This window comes from Schistocerca serialis, chromosome 3 (genome assembly GCF_023864345.2).
Source record: "Schistocerca serialis cubense isolate TAMUIC-IGC-003099 chromosome 3, iqSchSeri2.2, whole genome shotgun sequence".
Lineage (NCBI taxonomy): Eukaryota > Metazoa > Arthropoda > Insecta > Orthoptera > Acrididae > Schistocerca > Schistocerca serialis.
In genome coordinates, this window is record NC_064640.1 from 256,288,826 (window position 1) to 256,311,582 (window position 22,757).

The 22,757-nt window shown below is 38.5% G+C and overlaps 1 protein-coding gene across 1 annotated transcript in view; it reads left to right on the forward strand.

Annotated features, from left to right (window-relative positions):
• Positions 1-1,091: 1,091 nt before the first annotated feature.
• The window catches only part of LOC126470024 (succinate--CoA ligase [GDP-forming] subunit beta, mitochondrial), a 103,442-nt gene continuing 81,776 nt past the window's right edge, over positions 1,092-22,757 (forward strand). The window contains 2 exon segments of the mRNA XM_050097508.1: positions 1,092-1,150; positions 7,275-7,342. Coding sequence (XP_049953465.1) covers positions 1,126-1,150; positions 7,275-7,342 — 93 coding nt within the window. The 5' untranslated portion in view covers positions 1,092-1,125.

The window sequence follows — 22,757 nt, forward strand, 5'->3', positions numbered from 1 at the left end:
TTAATGCTGGATAGACTACAAGTGTGCCTGAACACACAGTGCACGGAACACTCTTAACAATGGGCCTCCGCAACCGACAACCCATGTATGTTCCGATATTAACAGCACAACATCAGCAACTACAACTGAAATGGGCAGAGCATTGCATGGCCTGATGAATCCCGAACAGCTTCTCCACAATGCTGATGGGAGGGCGCGAATCCATCGTCTTCCAGGGCAACAGCTCCTTGACACCTGTACTGTGGGATGGAAACAAGCTGGCAGTGGCTCCATTATGCCTTGGGGAACATTCATGTGGGTTTTATGTGTCCAACGGAACTAGTGCAAGGCACCATGACAGCCAAGGAGTATCGTATACTGTTTGCAGACTACAGACACCTCTTGATGGAGATCACTTTTCCCAATGGCAGTGGCACTTTTCAACAAGATAATGCACCATATCACAAGGCCAGGAGTGTGATGGAATGGTTCGAAGAGCACAGTGGCGAGTTCCAGTTGATGTGCTGCCCCAAACCCCCCACTCGCCAGATATAAACCCGACTGAACACATTTGGAATGTGGCTGAACGTGGCGAATTTACGAGAATTAGGTGACGTGTATGTGCAGACGTGGTGCCACCTCCCTGCAGGGACGTATCAACGCCTCGTTGCTTCCATGACACGACGCGCCGCCGCTCTTGTCTGTACCTTAGGTGGACATACCGGCTATTAGGCAGGTTTCCATAATGTTCTGGCTTATGAGTGTAATTTTCAAACCCAATTACAGTGATGCTGCTACATTTGATGCTGTAATGCTTATTTGCAAAAAGAACACAATGCGAATGATCTTATATTACCAATAAAAATTTTGCAATTGTGTTTAGCTAGAGAATCTAATCATAGTATTTTATCATCAGCCATTACTCTGCAATAACTTCGGCAAATTGTTTATCAAAGAGTGACCAAGAAAAATATTGACGGGAGAGGCAAGAACCACCGTGTTATGATTGACGTTTTTAATTCCAAAATCTACTGTTAATATCCATGTGTCTTCAGTCTTCATATTGAGACCAAAAGACGAAAAACAGGCATCAATTACTGTCCGGAGAGGGAACACGGAACAGGAAAAGACTTATGAGCTTTGTCTATGGAAAAGGCGGTATCGCGTGAAGGTGAGATTAAACTCTACTAGGGATGCGCGGTTGTCTGTTGTGAGATACGCACGTCGCCAACCGTGTAGAACATTTGAAATGACTAAAACAAAACAGGATCAAATCTGTCCACAAACACACTGTACCTTTTGAAACTATCGATAAGTAATTTAAGGGTCCATATGCTATGCCGACAAATAGATAGATAAGACACGAACTTTGTGAGACTGTTACGCAAGATTAGATAACACATTACATTTATGTAAACAAGATGCGGGGAGGTACGACGTTAAATAGCTAGTGTATTCATAGCGTGCGCTTTAATAAGAGGAATATATTTGTCAACAAAAAATTTAAGTTCCGTCGTTCCGCACTGTTGTACCAGCACGTTGAAGGTATGAACACTTAAAAGTTACATTATTTTTGTGGGTATGTACGGACAATGTTAATGGATGCTTTGACAGATTCCAACACGAGATTCTTTTCGCTCTGGGGGGTCTTATAGAGAAAGTAGCCTCGCAAGTCCGTTTAAAATGACACCGAATGGTAGAGAAATTTTTCCGCGATTTGTTACGCGGGAAATTACAAATTTATTTGAAGTCTGTAGTACACTTTTGTACGAAATCATTTTTTTTATTACTCATTGTTGTAGTAAAAACGTAAATAAGTGAGTAATGAGCGCGTTTACAAATTGCACTTAACATATTCACGGAAACACTGAGAGTATTCTTCTAAACCAGTCAGTCTCAACATTTGTAGTGTGTTGGAAGATTGACCATAGCCATCAACCTCTTTTCTTGTTTGTGTCGATGAACGATTTATATTTAAAAAAAAAAAAAAAAAAAAAAAAAAAAAAAAAAAAGTAGACTGGAAAACGTGTCTGTCGGATGTTCTCTTGCAAGGCGCTGTCCCTGCATGCTATCAACTAAATACATAATTAATTTATGAGTAGAATGAGCAGAGAGACTATTCACTGATTAGGCTGTTTTCTGCGTGGCAGCATTATTGTTGGACAATCTTAATGATTCCAGAACAACCAGGTCAATATTGACCCTTCACTTCATGTATAACAATTCACAATAAATGTTATTAAGTCACGAAAATGTGCAAAACGAGAAAAATTTCCCCTTATGTTTGGTCGTGCAAACGTTTTTGCAGTTTCATGCCGGCTGATGTTTAAGTGTGTCACTGTTACAGCATACCAATCTTCATTTCAGTGCACATAAATCCTTTCTTGTACAGATATGTTCCTCTACAAACAGTAATTCCCATGTACCAGATTGATTGAGTTGGCAGCTCCACATCACTAGGGTTATCTGCATTTGTTTTAACCACTAGTCTTTTCTGCAACTGAATTGTTTTGCTGTTCATAGACCACATCTGTATAAGTGGTACAACTTACTGAAAGAGTGATTGATACTTCTAGGTAACTCACACCAGGAATTATTGTCAGATAGGTGGTGAAAACACATTAAAGTTGATGCAGAATGAGGGTACAGCATTTACCTACTAAACAAACTTAAATATCTGGCCTGATATCCTCTTGGGACACAGTACTTGGAATCTCTGTACTAGAAGACCTTGCTTCATTGAATACAATTTAACCATAATCCTTATGACTGTGGAGTGAAATTTCAATGACACTGTCTCTTACAATATTTATATTCCTTCATATCTTGCAGTTAGTATGGGCTATATGCTGATAAAAATAATTTTGTGATGGGCATTTCAGCAAATTTAGTGGTAAAGCCAGCCGCCAGCCAATCATAGTTCTTTCCCGAGCACCAAATGTTCACTGTGTTACCTGGTGGTAGGCTGCATTCTGACAACACTGCCCTCTGCCACTGCAATCTGTCAATCATAGAGTTATTTTAATCTGAGTATAGAGTGTGATAGTGCCACCGTGGCAAGGCTAATAAATGTGAATGCAGAATAAAAGTTGTGGTAACATATTGTTCTGTAGTGTTGGACAATATCTACTTTTGTGCCATAAATAACACACTTTTCATTATAGAAACATAAATTGTAAGGTAATTCCAGAAAAGCTGTTTAGATTAGATTAGATTTACTTTCATTCCAATTGATCTGTAGTGAGGAGGTCTTCCAGGATGTGGAACATGTCAGAAAAACAACAATACACGACAAATATTTACAACTAAAACAAGTAAGCTAATGTACCATTCCACAGGTCCCAAGTGGAATGATCGTGATTTTTTAATGAACACTAAGAGTCATTTTACAAATACTAATGCACTGAATTTAAAATAAAAAAGTTTTTTATTTATTTATAAGGTAATAAACATGTAATACAGCTACTGTAATACTTATTTACAATGAACACATTACTGCACTGAAATGGTGCAGAAGTTAGATTATACTTACACACACACACACACACACACACACACACACACACACACACACACACACACACACAAATTTTCAATGAACACATTACTGCACTGAAATTGTGGAGAAGTTATGTTGTACTTATATACAAATCAGTTGGTTTTACTAAGAAATTCATCAATGGAGTAGAAGGAGTTGGCCACCAATAAATCCTTTAGGCTTCTCTTAAACTGAATTACTGTATTAAGTAATAGATAAATGCCCAACAAGCATTTTGGTGGATGCGATGTACGTGTATTTTATATAAAGTTTAAAAAATGCAAATTATTACCATTAGGATGTAGCAAAAATGCTGTCTATCTTGAATGTCCTTTATTTGTGATTGTTCATGTTTGGCAGCCGATTGATCCATTCAATGTGGGGTTCAAACTTTCATCAAGTTCTTAAAACTGAGGATGGTGCTCTGTAGCAGGTTTATAGCATGAAGGAAGTTAACTGTATGAAGGGAAAAGTTTAGCTCACAGTAAAAGCCTGCTCTTTCAAGGGCTGATAATACTAAATAAAACAAAAGGTTTGGCACCTGAATAATTTATAGTGTTAACATTACAGAATGTGCTTATGTAATGTGCATAGATAAAGTTCAGAGAATTGAGCTCTTGCTTGCAATTCTGAAGTAATGTGGACTCTTTCCTGTAGATAAGCTCGTGGTACTGAACCTGAAAGGACTGTGATTAAGACACTGGATTCATTCAAAGCCGGGTTGGATTATTTGTATACATTTGGCATTGAAATTAATGAATTTATGTTGGCACAGTTTTCACAGTAGTGCAAGTGAAATTGATCTACAGATTGCTTTTGATTATATGCCATTCAAAATATCTTGTTTTGTGTGTATTTTGTTAATGTGCTGTACTTGGAAGATGTTGAATATGATGTAGCTAGGAACATCCCAAAGCTGTAGCTGTAGATGAATACCTGAAGAAAGTGTACGCTATAATATTGGACTAAGAGTGAATAAAGGTGTACGAAACAATATCATCAGCATACTGTGAATGATAGCCAAGAAAAAGTGGGATTAATAAAAAACATGATACTTTGCCTACAATCCGATGACGTTATTGCCATGATAGAGATATGAGTCTTGAGAAATGACCAATAGATGATGGCACTAACAACACAAAAATTTCAGCAAAACTAAAAATGATGAACTCATAGGATGGGCTGTTGTGATTAAGGCTTTGTAACATATTAAAAATCTGAAATTTCAGACCACAGTAGGAGAGTATAAGTTTTCACCAGGGATGTAATTGTAACTATGGAATAAAAGAAAGGTGTCCCTTTCCAACCTAACCCAAGGCTAGGGCTATGCTACAAATAGGTCTGTCAGCATGTCTTCATTGTAAAAATAACTTTTTATTATTAAATATTTGTTGCCCTCACCAACTCCCAATCAAACCAAAGTATCAGCTTACAACTGAACCTAGACTTCAGGCACGACAACTGCCATAAAAAAGTGCAAAGCAAAATGGCAGTTTTGCCTTCTGTAATACAACTGTAATCTTCACTACACACATGTAGGTCTAGTATTCAACATTATCTAAGCTATGGTCCACAATAACTAAATCACATTACAACTAAAACATGACAGACACCAATAATGTAACATATGATATCACACTTAAAAGAATATACTGATGGCTCCTGTTGTTCATTAATACAAGATGGGTGCCACATCTGGTGAATTCTGGCCAAAAACAAATGCAAAAATGTGTTTGTCAACAATATTTGAACAGATTTAAGGAAACCAAACTGATTCTGTTCAACAATTTGTTACTGTAAGTGATATCTGGCTCAGTTTCTTCGTGCTAAAACTGAAAGAGCAATTAAACCAGTGTGTTGAAGCTTGTCCTCCTGCCCAATAAAGGAAAATTAAATTTCATCTGCCAGAAAGAATATGGCAGATGAAGTACTGTAAAAAAATATTCTGGACCATCTAGCCAAGATATTAATGAGAAAAATCTTTGATTGCAAAAGAAAAAATGTTAGGATAATGCATTTTGTAGTTAAGGTGTTTTCAAAATGTAAGAACTAAGAGATTCAAAGTGTGAAGTTTTTGGGACAGCCACCATATTCAGCAAATATGACACTCTCTGACTTACACTTAATCCCATATATAAAGAAAATTATGTCTGGAGAACATTTAGAGTCATTGAGGAGGTTTATTTGCTGACATTCCACAACTGCTCATCAGAGGTGGAAGGTCCTTACTGGAAAAATCTTCGACAAAGTGTAATAATCAAGAAGTACACTATAGCCACCATGGCCCCTTTTTCCATCCATATTCAGAATGTTGAAGCTTCAGATCACTGTTTAGCTAACCTGATTGAGGTTTTCCAATATCCTAAATAAACTTGTCTTCCTTCCTTTGGAAAATCTGTACTGGTGTGAAATGTGTTTTATTTATCTCATTACATACAGAATTTCAGAACATTCTGATATACAGGAGACGTGTCAGAGTTACAATTACTTGATTAGGGATCCAGCTTGAGTTGTATGAGTGTTGAAAATGATTTTTTTTTTAGTATATCAGGTCTGCTGCATAGGAAAATCTCTCTTTAAAATTTGAGGAGAACAGGTTACTTAATTTGTTGGCCGTTTTTAAACTGTGTGATTACTGAATTGTGGACAGCTACCTATTTCATGCAAGCTTTTGTTTACACTCTGGTACTCCATCCTAAGTGGCAGAGCTGTAATGCGGTTTCTATTGATGGTCTAGATGTAACATAAGATTGTGGAAGTCAACACTGTGATCTCCAAACCATTCCTCATAGCATTTGCTAGATTCTTAGGTAAATTGTCTTGAAATATATCATCATCATTTGAAAAAGAATGCAAAAGTGTCAAACATACCCATTCTGCAAGGAAATGACTGTACCAGAAATGAGCAATATATTTCTGTCAACACTAGAGGTTAAAGTTCTTGCTATGTAGATATCCCCTCACCATACAGCTGCAGTCATCAGTCTGCACTGAGGACACCATTTATTTGTCCCAATAACACGTGGTAACCCGCACAGGGATTAAAAAACAGTGATTTTTCAACACAGTTGGTCTTTGATTGTCATCAGTCCAACTGTAATGCTTCATGCACTAATTATGAACTATGATGTGACACTAGATTAATCATGCGTGAATACTCACTACCTACAGAGTGGCAAATCTATAATTATATACAGTGATCTTGCATGAATATTTGTTTCAGATGTTATGTGGACTTACAACTGAGTTAGCAGTTGACTGAGGTGGTTATAATTCATTGCATACCATATGTAGACTTGAGCAACATTTTTAGCATATTTGTATTTGAATTTTGGTGTATTTACTTTTTGAATTTGTTTATATGCTCCTTTCTATCTTCTCTTATTTGTGTTGTAGCTATGGTTTGATTTATTCACTGCCATTTCAGTTTGTCTGAGGAATGTTTATTGTTAAATGAACTGTTAATGTGTCTGATTTCTCACTACACCTTTTTAGTGTTTATTTGTTATTTGAGATTGTGTATCTGTTAATTAGACCATAAAACTCCTTTTAGAATATCTAGCTCTGATTTATTAGCACTGAAAAACTTGATACAAATATACAAGGAAATGCTGTAGTTTGAAATGAAAACTTTAAATACAGTAACAGATACTGTAGTGTATGCAAATGCTGAGAAGAAACTACGAAGCAGAGTGAAACATTAACCTGTCAATTTCACTTTAGTGTTGCTCATAGTTAATCATTTTTGTATTTTCAGGAGCCATGGCAGCTGCCCAGAAGATGTTGAAGAACTTACCATGCAGCTTTACATACTTTGCGAGGATGGTAAGTGTAAATTTACATTTTTAGTAATATACATTTTTTAAGTTTGAGTACCTGTTAACATTTAAAAGTTCCAGTGTTTATTTTTATGGAATGCTTCAACATTTTACACCTTCATGCAGCATGAAACTGTGATTGCTGAAAGTGATTATACAACAGTCTTTTGAAGACAGCATTTAATAAAAATATTTATTGATGCAGAACAAGCATATGACTAATTGGAGTCACAGTGATCAGGGTTTTTGTGGTCATTTGCTTGTAATTAGCTTGCAAATGAAGGAAACTAACCAGTTTCCTGAGCTTATTTGAGCTTCATGATTTATTTCAAGATTCTGTGGTTACCAAACTTACATAACATGAAGGAACATCCCTGAAGGCATTGAACATCTTTCAGTGCTTGTCACAGGTCTTTGAGAGCAATCTACTCCGTTTTCATGAAGCTTTTATGTGAGACCAGCTAGAATATGTGTACACATTATATGTATACAAAAATCTCAAGAAAATAACATCACCAAAGCTCAAGAACATCTTAATCATCTACATATATGCCTACATCCACATTCTGCAAGCCACCATATGGTGCATGATGGAGAGTATCTTGTACCACTACCAGCCATTTCCCTCCCTGTTCCATCAACAAATGTAGTGAGGGATGGCTGTCTATGTGTCTCTACATGAGCCCTAATTTCTGTTATCTTCATGGTCCATACACAAAATGCATGTTGGTGGCAGTAAAATTGTTTTGCAGTTAACCTCAAGGAACACTGTGGTTAGGATAGTGGTGCCCCAAGGGAGAAGTAGGATGTCAGAAGGTTGGCTGACTTCTGGAGGTGCTGTCTGCAATGCTCTTCCAAGTGGTGGAGAACAAGGGATTCAGTTTCAGAGATGTGATGTATTTAAGATGGAACTAATTACATGTGGGGTCCCACAAGGTTCCATTTTGGGGCCCTTACTTTTTCTTGTGTATATCAATGACCTTTCATCAGTAACATTACCAGATGCCAAGTTTGTTTTGTTTTCTGATGATACAAACATTGCAATAAATAGCAAATCAAGTGTAGTCTTAGAAAGATCAGCCAATAAAATATTTGTGGACATTAATCACTGGTTCCTAGCCAATTCTTTGTCACTAAACTTTGAAAAAACACACTACATGCAGTTCAGAACTTGTAAGGGGTGTCCCAAGAGTATATGTCTAACATACAATGACAAGAAGATAGAAGAAGTGGACAGTGTTAAATTCTTGGGATTACAGCTTGATAATAAATTCAACTGGGAGGAGCACACCACAGAACTGCTGAAGCGCCTTAACAAATCTCTGTTTGCAATGCCAATTTTGTCAGACATAGGGGATATAAAAATGAAAAAGCTGGCATACTGTGCTTACTTTCATTCCATAATGTCATATGGGATTATTTTTTGGGGTAATTCATCAAGCCAAGCTAAAGTTTTCCGGGCACAAAAACGTGCAGTAAGAGTTATATGTGGTGTGAACTCAAGAACATCCTGCAGAAGCCTGTTTAGGGAACTAGGGATACTAACTACTGCTTCCCAGTATATTTATTCCTTAATGAAATTTGTCATTAAAAATATATCACTTTTTCAAACCAACAGCGCAATTCATGGAATCAATACTAGAAATAAGAATAATCTTCACAAGGATTTAAAGTCACTTAGTCTTGTACAAAAAGGTGTGCATTATTCAGGAACACACATTTTCAATAACTTGCCAGCAGCCATAAAAAGCTTAACAACCAATGAAATTCAGTTTAAGAGAAGCCTAAAGGATTTATTGGTGGCCAACTCCTTCTACTCCATTGATGAATTTCTTAGTAAAACCAACTGATTTGTATATAAGTACAACATAACTTCTCCACAATTTCAGTGCAGTAATGTGTTCATTGGAAATTTGTGTGTGTGTGTGTGTGTGTGTGTGTGTAAGTAAGTAAGTAAGTATAATCTAACTTCTGCACCATTTCAGTGCAGTAATGTGTTCATTGTAAATAAGTATTACAGTAGTTGTATTACATGTTTATTACCTTATAAATAAATAAAAAACTTTTTTATTTTAAATTCAGTGCATTAGTATTTGTAAAATGGCTCTTAGTGTTCATTAAAAAATCACGATCATTCCACTTGGGACCTGTGGAATGGTACATTAGCTTATTTGTTTTAGTTGTAAATATTTGTCATGTATTGTTGTTTTTCTGACATGTTCCACATCCTGGAGGACCTCCTCACTACGGATCAATTCGAATGAAAGTAAATCTAATCTAATCTAATCTCTGCACAGTAGCAGTATCTTATAGAAGAAGCAGAGGTGGTTCTGGGATGCCTAAGCCAGAGAGATGTGTTTTTGCAGTACCAGGTTTGTGAGGGTCAGGGACCGAAGGAATCTGAAAAGGTGAAGGTCATTGTGAAAGGAAGGATGGGATCCACAGATTTTTGTGGTTAATTCATTAGGGAGAATTCGATGGTTAGGCAGCATTTAAGGAACAGGATGTGTAACTGGGTTTTAGTCAAGAAAGGGATACTTTCCTGAAATGATGCAGAAAGATGCAGCCATGGTCCATTGTGGCAGGGATGGCATTGGGAAAGTGGGAAATGACATAGGAAGTGGGCAAGTGAAGGTGTTAGGTGGTTGTGAGAGGAGCTAGATAACAGAAAAATATCTACGAAAATGCGTACAGACGTGTAAATATATATAGACAAATGTATAAAAATATGCACAAATACATAAGAAAGCACAAAAATGTCAGAAAAATGTATGGAGCAAATGAGGTTTGGGAGTGTGTGCGTGTTGGTGTAAGGGAATTTATTTTGTATTTATTTATTTATCACCCCATCTATCCAACTGTGATAGACTCACAAGGATATAGTGTGTGCCAGTAAGCAATCAATGCAAAGGTAGTAGTGAAGCAGTCAATCAGTCAAAAGTAATACGACATGTTTGCTATACATATATGTGGTAAGAGTGACAGATTACAACAAACATTACACATAGAAAGTGAAAACAAACTAAAAACCAGTGAAAATTACTATGAATGTTACATGGTATGGTACCTACATCACTGCTCAAACTTAGACTATGGTATATCACAATCAAAATATCTGATCCACAGACCTAGATGGTTTTTTCATTGTGGCAAAAATACTTTTCTAAACTGTAAAATGACCTTTCCAGTAGAAATTGTTTAGGTGCTCCCTAAACGAGGAATGGTTATCAAATTTGTATTTAATATCTGGAGGGAGAGCATTAAAAACTTTTGCACCAGATAGATGCACACCCTTTTGCACCATGCTCAGGTTTTTACATTCATTGTGGAAATCGTGCTTTCTCCTAGTATCATATCCATGGTATTGACTATTTCTTTTATGAAACTGAGTATATTTGCTGATGAACCCCATAAGAGAAAATTTGTACTGGGACATGTCAGTAAGAATTTTTACTTTCTGGAAAAGGTTTCTACAAGTACATCTGAAGTCTAACACTGCTCATTATTCTTACAACACGTTTCTGGGCCAAGAGTATTTTCGTTACTAGTGTTTGGTTCCCCCAAAATATAATACCATATGTTATAAGAGAATGGAAATATCCATAGTATGCTACTTTCATTGTATGTATGTTTCCGCTCTCGGATAGAATGCGTAGGGCAAAAATCGATGAGCTGAGTCTTTTCTGAAGATTTATTATATGATGAGACCAGTTTACTGTGGATTCTATTAAAATGCCTAAAAACTTTGTTGTTTCAACTCTTTCTGTTGACTCTGTTCCACATTTCACAGTTAATTCATCCTCCATTTTAGCAGTTGCAGTGAACTGAATATAAGTAGTCTTATTAAAGTTGAGTGGGGGGGTCTATTGAAGCTAAACCATTTCACTAAATTGGTAAGAATATTCTTAACAGATCCTTGAAGATCTTCACATGTATAACCATCAATCACAATGTTGGTGTCATCTGCAGAAATGGTAAAAAAGCATTGTAACATTGTACATTGAGGTAGGTGATTTATAAACATGAGGAATAGTACAGGACCAAAAATGGATCCTTGGGGCACTCCACATTTAATGATTCTCCATTCAGATGAAACCACACCACTATGGAGCTCATTGGTACTATCTACTACTACATTCTGCTTCCTATCTTTGAGGTGTGATTCTAACCACTTATTTGCTAAGCCACTTATTCCTAATAGGTCTGCTTTCTGTAATGGGATGTGGTGGTTCACAGTGTCAAATGCTTTTGACAAGTCACAAAATAATCCAATTGTTACCATTTTGTCATTGATTGATTCCAGAACTTTATTTGTGAAAGCATAAATTGCTTATTCAGTTGACCATCCCTTCCGGAATCCAAATCAACTTTTGCTGAGAATGTTATATTTATTTAGATGTTCCAAAATTCTCGTATACAGAAGCTTTTCCATTATCTTAGAAAAGGCCATTAAAAGGGAAATTGGCCTGTAATTTGTGACTTTGGTTTTGTCACCTTTCTTGAAATGGGGTTTTACAACTGCATATTTGAGTCTGTCAGGCACAGTTCCTTGTTATAAGGATGCAATAAAAATTTGGCTAAGTACATCACTAAAGTAAGGACAGCACTGTTTTAGTAAATTATTAGAGATATTATCTACCCCAGTGGAATAAGAATTCTTGAGGGAGATGATTATTCTTTTAATTTCAGATGCTGTGACAGGTGTAATGTGAATTTTACCTGTATGTTTGGGTATAGTCTTTTGCATATGACTCAAAACTTCATTAACAGAGCCCTTGCATCCTATTTGTTCTGAAGCTGACAAGAAGTGGTTGTTGAAAATATTGGCTATGTTATCAGGATCGTGTACTAGATTACCATCGTTTAATTTTGAGTTCTTCAGAAGTTTTTATGGTTTTCCCTGTCTCCCTTCTAACAATGTTCCAGATAGTCTTAATTTTGTTATGAGAGTTATCAATTTCTTGATCATAATACAATGCTTGTGATTTTTGTATTACCTTCTTTCGTATCTTACAGTACATTTTGTAATGGTTAGTTTTTGTAGTGTCCTTAGAAATTCTAGTTGCAATGTAAAGTTCCCTCTTTGTTTTACATGATTGTTTAATTCCCTTTGTGATCCAGGGTTTGGTCTGTGATGTACCAGTTTTGCTTCTAACAAACTTTTTTGGGAATACCTCTTCAAATAAGGCTGAGAACTCATTTATGAATATATTAAATTTGGCATTAACATCATCCACCCTGCATACTGGGCTCCAGTCCATCTGTTACAGTTTGTGTTTAAGGACTTCAAGTGAATCACTAGTCATTGTCGTAATAGATTTCCTGGTGGGGTTAGCTTCATGCAGAGTGAGCAGCTGTCCATCATGGTCAGACAGACCATTCAAGACAAGGGTGACAGTGAAGCAATGGTGCCTACTTAAATCTATAAAAATATTGTCTATCAAAGACTGACTCTCAGGTGTGATTCTGGTGGGAAAGTCAACTACTGTAATAAGATTATATGAATTCATCAGATGCTGGAGCTCTACTTTTAATTCTATTTGCATCAGAGAGGCCCTAAAGTTAGTTCCAATTACCCTGTAAATTGCCACTGCTATTACGGGGGAGCTATCTACTGTAACTTCAGTTGCACAGGCTTCATATAGTTGTTCAAGACAGTATTTCCTTACATCTATAGCTCCAAATATGACATTATTTTTAACAAAAATAGCTACACCACCTCTTTCCTTGTTGTTTTTAGAGGAGTAGCTTGCAATGTTGTAGTTAGTATTTAAATGTAATAAGTTACTGCCCTTTGTGATATGATGTTCTGTAAAGTATAATATTTGAGCATTGTTTATACAATTTGTCATTTATATTAACTGACAGCTGATCTACTTTGCTGCTAAGTCCCCTTATGTTTTGATGAAAGATGCACAGGTTAGCCTTGTTTGTAGAGGTATCACTTATCTTGGGTGCTTTTGTTCTTTGTACCTGTAGTTAAAAAATCTTTAAGATGTAGTGGGCATACTACTTTCTGTCTACTTGTTGTTCCATGTGCAGTCTGTTTGGCTGTTGTGTTTTCTTCTGTTGCTTCTTTTTCTTCTGCAGGTGACGTTATGCGTAAAAAAATCTTGGTGTATTTCATCCTTTCTGGATTGAACCATGTCGTAATTTGAGGCTGTATTATGATTTAATTGTTCGTTTCTGGCCTACTGGGTTTAAATCACTTCGTGATTTTCAACTGATTGGGGGCTTTACTGTTTGCTGCTCGCCAAAAACAGTTTGTAATTTGCATTAAATTGCTACTTGTCTTGGTTTCTTCATTGTCAGGTGAGATATTAGTAAATATTTTATCAGCAAAAGCATCTTTTCCTGATGTGTTTAAATGAAGGGTGTGAGCTGTATAGAACCTTCGCTCTAAAATGTTTGTGTCTATAACATCAACATTCTGGAAGTGAGTACATATTTCCGCAAAACTCTTGTTAGTGACACTAATTTCGTGGTTCTCGCATGACCATCTCGGTAAGTCATGACGGTGTGGGACATCCACAAAGAGAACATTTGTATGAGTCAAGTTATTTAGACAATTTCTCAGTTCTGTGATAGCCTTGTATGATTCATTTCTATAAACTTCATTAGCTCCTCTGAGCAAAGCAACAAAATCATCCTTCGTCAAACTACTTCATTAGATTTTGTTAGGTTTGTTAGTTCTTGTAATGGGGCCCCAGGCTCCACGAATCCAGATTCCCTGAAATTGTATTTTTTCGTTAACACTGCAGAAATTCCCCGGGCGTAACTATCCCCTAATACACAGATCTTCTCGCGTTTTCCAATTTTCGCACTCAGAGGATCAATTAGTTACGGTGTGCTTACTTTTTGTGATTCATTTCCAAAGTTTTCGGCTCCGACAGGCGTGTTCAATGAATCTGCAGCAGTGTGCACAATAAAGTTTTTATGCACTTGTGATTGACTGTTTTTAAGCACTAAAGTTTCACTGTTTTTACACACTGTAGTTTTAGTGTTATTTTGAGATTGGACTTTCTGGGAACAAGATTGGACTTCCTGGGAACAGTTTTCTTCCATTTTTCACTTGTTTCCTTCTGATGAATCTTCTTTGTTCATCAGCGTCTCACGTATTCGGGATTGAAGTTTCTTCATGTCCGTTTTTAAAGCACTGATTATAAATTGTGAACTGGAAATTCATTCATTAAGCCTTGAAATTTTGTCCTTACAATTTACACACATTCTCTTTTTACCACCGAAATTTACTTTTTTCCACAGAGAAGCACGATTTACTTTTACACTTGCCACCATCTTGTATATAAGGAGGGGGGGGGGGGAGGTGGATGGAGGGATTGGTTAGGTCAAGGTTAACTAGTTTGTGTGGTATTGGTAGATGTGGAAAACACCATGGAAAAACGTACAAGAATGAAGGAGGAAATGAGATTGAAAGGAGTAATTATAATTATCAGCAGGAAGAATTTGGGGCATGAGGGCATGAGACGCTGCACCAACAATCCCCGCTGTCACGTAGCTGTGTGTTGTGTGAGGACAAGACCTTTGGTACAGTGTGACTCAGATGTCAGAGTGTGTTTGGAAGGCAATGAAAAACTGTAGGAACGAAGAGAAATAATGCATACTGGGTAGAGTAATACTTTAGAGAATAGTAATAAAGGAAAACATCACAGAGCTGTGGCATGGAAGGAAAGCCATTATATATACTGCCCAATAGAGATTACTTTTATTTATTGTATTAATAGTCTGAGGCACATGCCCATTATCAGCAACATTTGTGTTACAGAAGACAAAATATCTTTCAAGTTACGTTTATCTCCATGTATAGTGTTTCATATTAGCTACTTGATGTGGTTGCTACATTGTGCAGTCACATTAAGGAATATGAAACACTGTACAATAGAAATAAATGTAATTCAAAAGGTATTTTGTATTTTGTAATGCAGATGCTACTGATGATCAATCAATAAAATTAATAATCATTGGGCAGATTACAGTGTAGGTGTGTGTTTTTTTGCAATGTGCAGAGCACCACTTGTTTGACTCTCTTCACTAGGGTTTGCAAACTAAGGTAAACAAAAAAGGAACTGAATGATCTAATTAAACATTTTTTGGCAAAATAAGACCCTCTCCCACAACCTGTCAGAAAAGAACACACACACACACACACACACACACACACACATATATGCGCGCGCACTTTTTCCAGGGAGCCTGGTAAATGTCTAGAATGATAATAGATTTCAAACTGGAACTTCAGACTGGTGTAATTGTGCTTGGTAGCAACAATTCAGTCTTCTGAGCTAATCTTGTTACTACTCATTCATTGCCTCTGTAATTCGTATTTTCCTTCATTATCTATGACCCAACACATGATGATAAACACCACAACAAATTCCCACCTCTGTCTAAAACACAACAGCAGAGTAACTGATGGTGTAGACCTTGCAAATGATGAGGTCCTTACCCTGCTGCTGTGCTCGGTGGCTCTAAAGTTTCACAACAGCGATCGACATACTTCCTTTGGAGTATTCATTTCTGAAAAAATTAGGAACCTTAGAAGCACATGGCTCCAGTCTCTGGTAGAAATGCGCATCAATAAAGTAATTTTTTTATTTGCGAATTGACTCGGAAACCCAGCATCTAATCTCTGGTATTTCTTCATTAGCCATCAGCCAGTCCTTGTATGTTGGAGATCCCAATGCATTCAGCTTAGCCCATGAATTAAATTAATTGGAGCAACAGCAAAATGTCCACATGTTTCAGAATCTTTCTAATGCTTTAGTCTATGAGCTCTCCAAATGAAGAAAAATATGCATTAGTAATATAAACTGAAGACTTTACAAACATGTCACTTTGATGATTGTTACTTTTTTCGTAATATAAAGTTTTCTTGTATTTAGAATTCATCATTATGATTACAAGTCTTGCGAGATAAAATACATTTACGTACATATTGTTTATCTGTTCATTTGTAAATGTTCAGAATCTAGCAACTGTTTTGTTCCTCTCAGGATTCCTTATAAGTGATACTGGCTGTAGAACACTGCAGCTTCGCGGGTGCACAGTGCAGTTACACCTGGTAAACAAACCCACTGGCAGCCACACAGGCACATTTAACCTCAACTGCAGCTTGAACTAAGTAGTAGTGTGTGCACTGCTCCGTAGGTGTGAATGCAGTCACTTGTGCACTCATGTTGAGAAAGGGGCATGCATGCGGGGCAAGCACAGGCACACAGCAATTAGGTGCAATGCATACAGATGTAAATGTGACTTAACGTATGCTATTGTTAGACACCTCCTTCAGAAAGGTAGTAGGAGAGATATTAATAAGTATTGACTAGGTTCACTAATAAATCAATTCACAGAGGTGCTGTAACAGATAGTGTGTTGAAGAATGGTTGAGCATATCTGGAAATATAAGTTTCTGAGTTGGTCACCATTTGGATTCTAGAAGGACCTCTCCAATTAATTCGTATAATGTTGATTGTCAAACCACATTATTCTGGAGTAGCTTAAAGTTTATGGATTTCGAGGTATACTAAATAAGTGGCTCACTTCATATTTAACTGATAGGAAATAAAGGGTCATATTATGTAGCTCGTGCAGGTCTCATAATGAATTTTCTTCTGAATGTGGACAAATAACTACTGACAGTCCAATTGGGTCAGTTCTGGGACCATTCCTGTTCTTGCTGTGTATATCTACATGTGCATGATTACTCTGCAATTCACACTTAAATGTCTGACGAAGGGTCCATAGACCCACATTCAGACAGTTTTTGTATAATTCAAACCTTGATAGCATGTGGGGGAAAAAAATCAAGACCTAAATCTTTCCATACAAGTTCTGATTTCTCATATTTTATCACGATGTAAGTGGAATTCGACATAACATTTTGACGTTTGGAGAACAAAGTTGATGAGCATAGTTTCATGAGTAGATCTCGCCACATTGAAAAACAGCTTATTTTAATGATTGCCACCCCATCTCAGTTATCATATCAGTGACACTGTCTTCCGTATTAGTGAAGTTTTTTGATGTTCTTCATCAATCTTATCTGTTAACTATCCCATACTGTGCAGCAGTACTCCAGAAAAGGATGGACAGGTATTGTGTAGATAGTCTCTTTAGTAGATTTGTTACATCTTTTAAGTGTTCTACCAGTAAAACGGTCTTGCCCATAACGTTTTCTATATGATGGTTCCAATTTCAGTTGTTCTTAATTGTAATTACAATGCATTCAATTAAACCAGCACCCTTTAAATTTGTGCAGTTTGTCATACTCATGTGGAGGACCTCACACTTTTTATAATTCAGGGTCAACTGTCACTTTTCGCACAATGAATATATCGTGTGTAAATGATTTTGTAATTTGTGGTGATCTTCTGATGACTCCACTAGATGGTAAATGGCAATATGATCTGCAAACATTCTAAGAGTGCTGCTCAGATTGTCTCCTAAATTGTTTATATACATTAAGAATAGAAGAGTGCCTACAACCCGTCCTGGGGAACGCCAAATCTCATTTTGGTTCTGCTAGTTGACTTCCCATGAATTACTACAAATTGTGATCTTTCTGACAGAAAATCACATATTCTGTCACAAAACTGAAACAGTGCTCCGTAGGTTGGATAATAAGCCACTTATGAGAAACATTGTCAACGTCATTCTGGAAAGCTCGAAATATGGAATTGTTACGAGATCCCTCATCAGTAGTGCTTATTATTTCACGTGAATAACGAGCAAGTTGTGCTGGTTGTGTGTCAGTATATAGCTTTCTTTGCGGTATTTCGTTATGTTGCCACACTGCAAATTGATGTCAGTGATATCAGTCTATGATTCAGCAGACTACTTCTATTTCCTTTCTTGTGTATTGGTGTAGCATGTTCAGCTTTCCAGTCGTTGAGCATGGGTCCGTTTTGTTGAGTGGGCTGTTGTATATAATCACTAAAAATTGAGCTATTTCATCAGAGTACTCTGAAAGGAACCTAATTGGTATATAAACTAGAGTGGAAGATTTTCCTGTATTAAGTGACTTAAGTTACTTCACAACACTGAGGGGTATCTACTTCCAAATTACTCATAGTGGCAGCTATTCTTGATTTGAATTCTATAATATTTACTGAATCTTCTTTGGTGAAAGAATTTTGGAAGACCATGTTTAGTAACTCCGCCTTAGTTGTGCTGTTGTTGGCAACATTACCATTGCTGTCGTGCAGATTTTAAGACAGAGTTTCCATGTCAAAACTATTTAAAACAACTCACATTGAAGTCCACACCAGATTTCAAGCATCTGTCACCAATTGTGCACCGATAAAGGAAAAATTGTGCTCTTTGCTGGTGTAAGTTTCATAATTAAGCCCAAAGAGCTGCAACAATAGAATGAGTATAAAATATTGTTGATTGGTTCTTGGTAAATTGTGTATCATAAAGGAAAAATAATTTTTCCATTCTGTGCAAGGGCAGATATGTTATCTTTAATATCAATAAAGAACAGGGAAAGGAAATATGTAAAATCGATTGTTCAGAATTCCTGGTTGGGCATATTGATCAGAACTTGAATTGGAAATCACATGCTGTATTACATGAGACATTTTCAGAAATTAAGTGAGCTAATTTTTTATATCTGTTGTAGAAAAAGTATATTTAAAAAAAGAGAGATATTGTTGATACACTTTTTGACTATTTTTCCACATAATCGCCGTCCCATTCAGTGCATGTGGTGAGTTGCATCCCAAGCTTCCTGATGCTTTCCTTGAATAACTCTTCCGCCAGCTCCGTCCTCCACCTCTGAACTTCTTTCTGCACCTGCTCTTGAGTTAAACATTTGATTCCACTCATGGTGGGCCTTCAGGGAGGTGAAATGAAGATAATATGAAGGCACAAAGACAGCGGAATATGGGGGTGGGGAGTCTAAGAGCACTTTGGTGGCTAAGGCTGTGTGAGGTGTCATGCAACAAGCCCACTCCCTTTGTCAGAATCCTCTCCTTTTGTTTTGACTGCTCCTTTTGTGTTTTTTAGAGTCTCACGATGTTGGGAATTGGTGGTGAGGAAGAAATTCAACCAAAATGATATCCTTTTGGTCCCAAAACATTGAGACCATGATTTTTTGCTCAAAATTGTGGTTTTGAATTTTTTGGCAGATGAGGAACTGGTGTGACGCCACTGTGGTGACTGTCTTTTAGTCTCAGGCAGCTAATGAGCCACCCACGTTTCATCTCCAGTCACAAGAGAGCTTCCCGCCCCCCAGGGGACTCACAACCACAACTCTTTGGTAGGTTTGTGCTTGGCTACCACGGGGCCTCAGCCTTTCCGGCTCTTTTCCCTTCCATGATGCATATTTATCCTCTTGCTATTCTTTTTCCCCTCCTTTGGAGAAGGTGTCCAGGATGCTTTCGGAAATGTGTTTTGCATTTTCAGTAGCCGGTATCAGAACAGTCTCTCCACTGTTTTTTGTTCCTTTTTTTCTTTCTTCGTTACCCTTCTCGTATCCTTCCTCTGCTTTGGTGTTTGAGGTTTTTCTTTTTCCTCCCTGTGTTATCCTGAAGGCCAGGCCATGCATGTGACTAGTAACAGGTGACCGGGTAACGCGTAATTCCCAGCCCCGGGTCGACAGGTAGGGTTCGCATGTACCCCCTGGTACAGGCCAAGTCCAGGCTGCTACCTTCTCAAACTGCCGATTGGACCCTCTTGTCAGGTGTTGGGGAGGTGTGACCTACGGTGTGAACGATCACCTAAGGCAGATGTGCTCCCCTCTGAGATGGGAGGGGGGGGGGGGGGGCAGTTGGAAGGAGCACACCATCAGAGATGCTGGCAATCTTGGGGGCAGTGAACCAATCTTCAATCTTCGCCTTCACTGTCAATGTCTACTAAACGTAAATGGAATGAGGCTAATGATTCAAAGAACCTCCCAGCTGCACCACGGTTCCTTGTGGTTTCATGCACTGAAAATGGTCAGTCTTTGCTATGATAAATATGTTTATTATTCTGAAAGGTGTTGATGCAGTTGCCAGCCCTGTGAAATCCTGCTTTCATTTACGCAATGGCACTTTGTTTTTGGAGACTACTTCCGATTCTCAAGCACAACCACTGCTCGCAGCCTTGCTCCTCCACGGCTATCCTATTTGTGTTGAGGCCCATCGAACATTGAATTCTTCACATGGTGTTATTTACACTAGGCTGCTCGATGGTCTGACTGAGGCAGAAAACTGAACGTACTTCTCTGATCAGGGTGTCACTGTCGTCCATTGGATGACGATAAAGGCGAATGCATATGTAGTGCCCACACGCACTGTTTTTTCACCATCAAAGTTCAAAGCAGGGTACGGAGTTATCACAGTCGGATAACTGCTACCAGTGTTACACTCAAATGTCCTGTTGACACCCAGCCAAATGTGTAACCTGCGGTAGGGATGCTCATGAGAGTGATTGTCCACCTCCTTCTCCCTGCTTTATCAATTGTGATGGCGACCGTGCTGCCGCCTCCTGAGATTGTCCTGTGTGTCTCTATGAGCGCGCTGTCCATGAGATCTGGGTGAAGGAAAAAGTGCCTTACCCAGTCGCTCGCAAATTGTTGGCTAGTCGGAAGCCCTGCGACCTACCATCTGGCACTTACAGTACTGTTCTTGCTACATCTCACTCCACAAAGGATATGGCCACACAGACGTGACCTCAAATTCAGCACCACAGTTGTAAAATACCCAGTGTCATTGTAGCATCCCCGTCTCCTGGATGCTCCTCCAGCTGTGCAACAAGCCACCCTCACAAGGCAAAATCACCTGCTACACAACCGGCAGGTTTGAGAGCACAGATGGAATACTCCCACGAAGACTTCTTATGTCCCTCCTGCCAACAATCATCTGAGTCTTCCTCTGCTAACCGGAAAGGCTCCAAGAAATCAATCAAAGGCAAACAGTCTTCTCCTTGTTCCATCATCTTTCGGGCGTGCACTCGGGACAGTGACAATTCTTCTTGCGATATTTCGGCTAGAAACCTCCCAGCCATCTTCAAGGCGAGTCGGAGACTAAGGCTGGGATGATGATGGCTGGGAGGTTTCTAGCTGAAATATCGCAAGAAGAATTGTCGCTGTCCCGAGTGCACACCCGAAAGATGATGGAACATTATGTCCGCCGGGAAAACTTCAAGGGTCTTCTCCTTCACTGACGTGGATGTCCTCTTTCACTGTGTCACCATATGATACCCTCACCTGGCCAACCTCTGGTCACTGGTGTGCGCTGTCAACCGTTTTTCTGCCCTGGACTCCACAGACTTACAGAAAGAGAATGCCGATACCTCTGTAGATCTCATGGAGCAGGATCCTTCAGCCTCTGTATCTTGTAGCAGTGAGTCTTCAAAGGCTGGCAGTCGGCAGCGTGGAGGTGACACACCTTCATTTTCTCACTCCTGCCCTTTTCTCGTCATGACTCTCCTCCAAAGGAACGTTCACGGCCTTCGATCCAATAAAAAGGACGTATGGCTGCTCTTGGAATCACAGCATCCACATGTTTTCTGCTTCCAGAAAACAAAATTGTGTCCTCATAATTACTTTGAGACCTCACATTTCTTCCCGGTCCGCTTTGACCTTCGCCCCCTGAGGACAGCATTCTATCTCAAGGGAGAGTCATGCAGCTCATCTGGGATGACGTTCATAGTCAACCTATATCCCTGACTACTTAGCTTCAAACAGTTGCAGTCCAAATTTTCCTTCCTCACTTCACCTTTCCCCTTTGTTCCGTTTACATTCCTCTGTCATTTAGTGTCACCAGGGTTGGCTTCCTCCAGTGTAATCGACAACTCCCTCACCCCTTTCTGGTGCTCGGTGACTAATGTGTACCATCCCCTTTGGGGCTTTCACAGAACCTGTCAGAGAGGTGCCCTGTTGGCTCTCCTTTTCGATCAACTTAACTTCATCTGCCTTAACACGGGAGCACCCATGTACATGCACACCCAAGCTTTCTAAGGCCGGCTAGAGACTTTACTCCTCCTTGGGAACCTTTGGTGACCAACATTTCCCCATTCGTAATGACCAGATAGAATATCTTACAAACATTATCCTTACCACTGTGGAATGTTCCATTCCTAGCATTTCCTCTTCACCGCGCCATGTCCCGGTCCCTTGGTGGACTAAGGCATGCTGTGATGAAATTTGTGTGCAGTGATGTGCCTTCTGCGTTTTTAGCCGTCATCCTACAAAGGCATACTGCATTCATTGTAAACAGTTGCGTGCACTGTGTTGTCACATTCTTCGGGATAGCAATAAAGCTAGCTGGATTTATTTTACTAGTTCTTTTAACAGTTCCCCTCCCTTTTCTGTTGTGTGGGCCAACTTCTGACAGCTCTCTGGGACCAAGGTCCATTCCCCAATTTTCGGCTTGACAGTAGCAGATGATGTCATAGTGGACCCTATTGCTATCTTGAACACC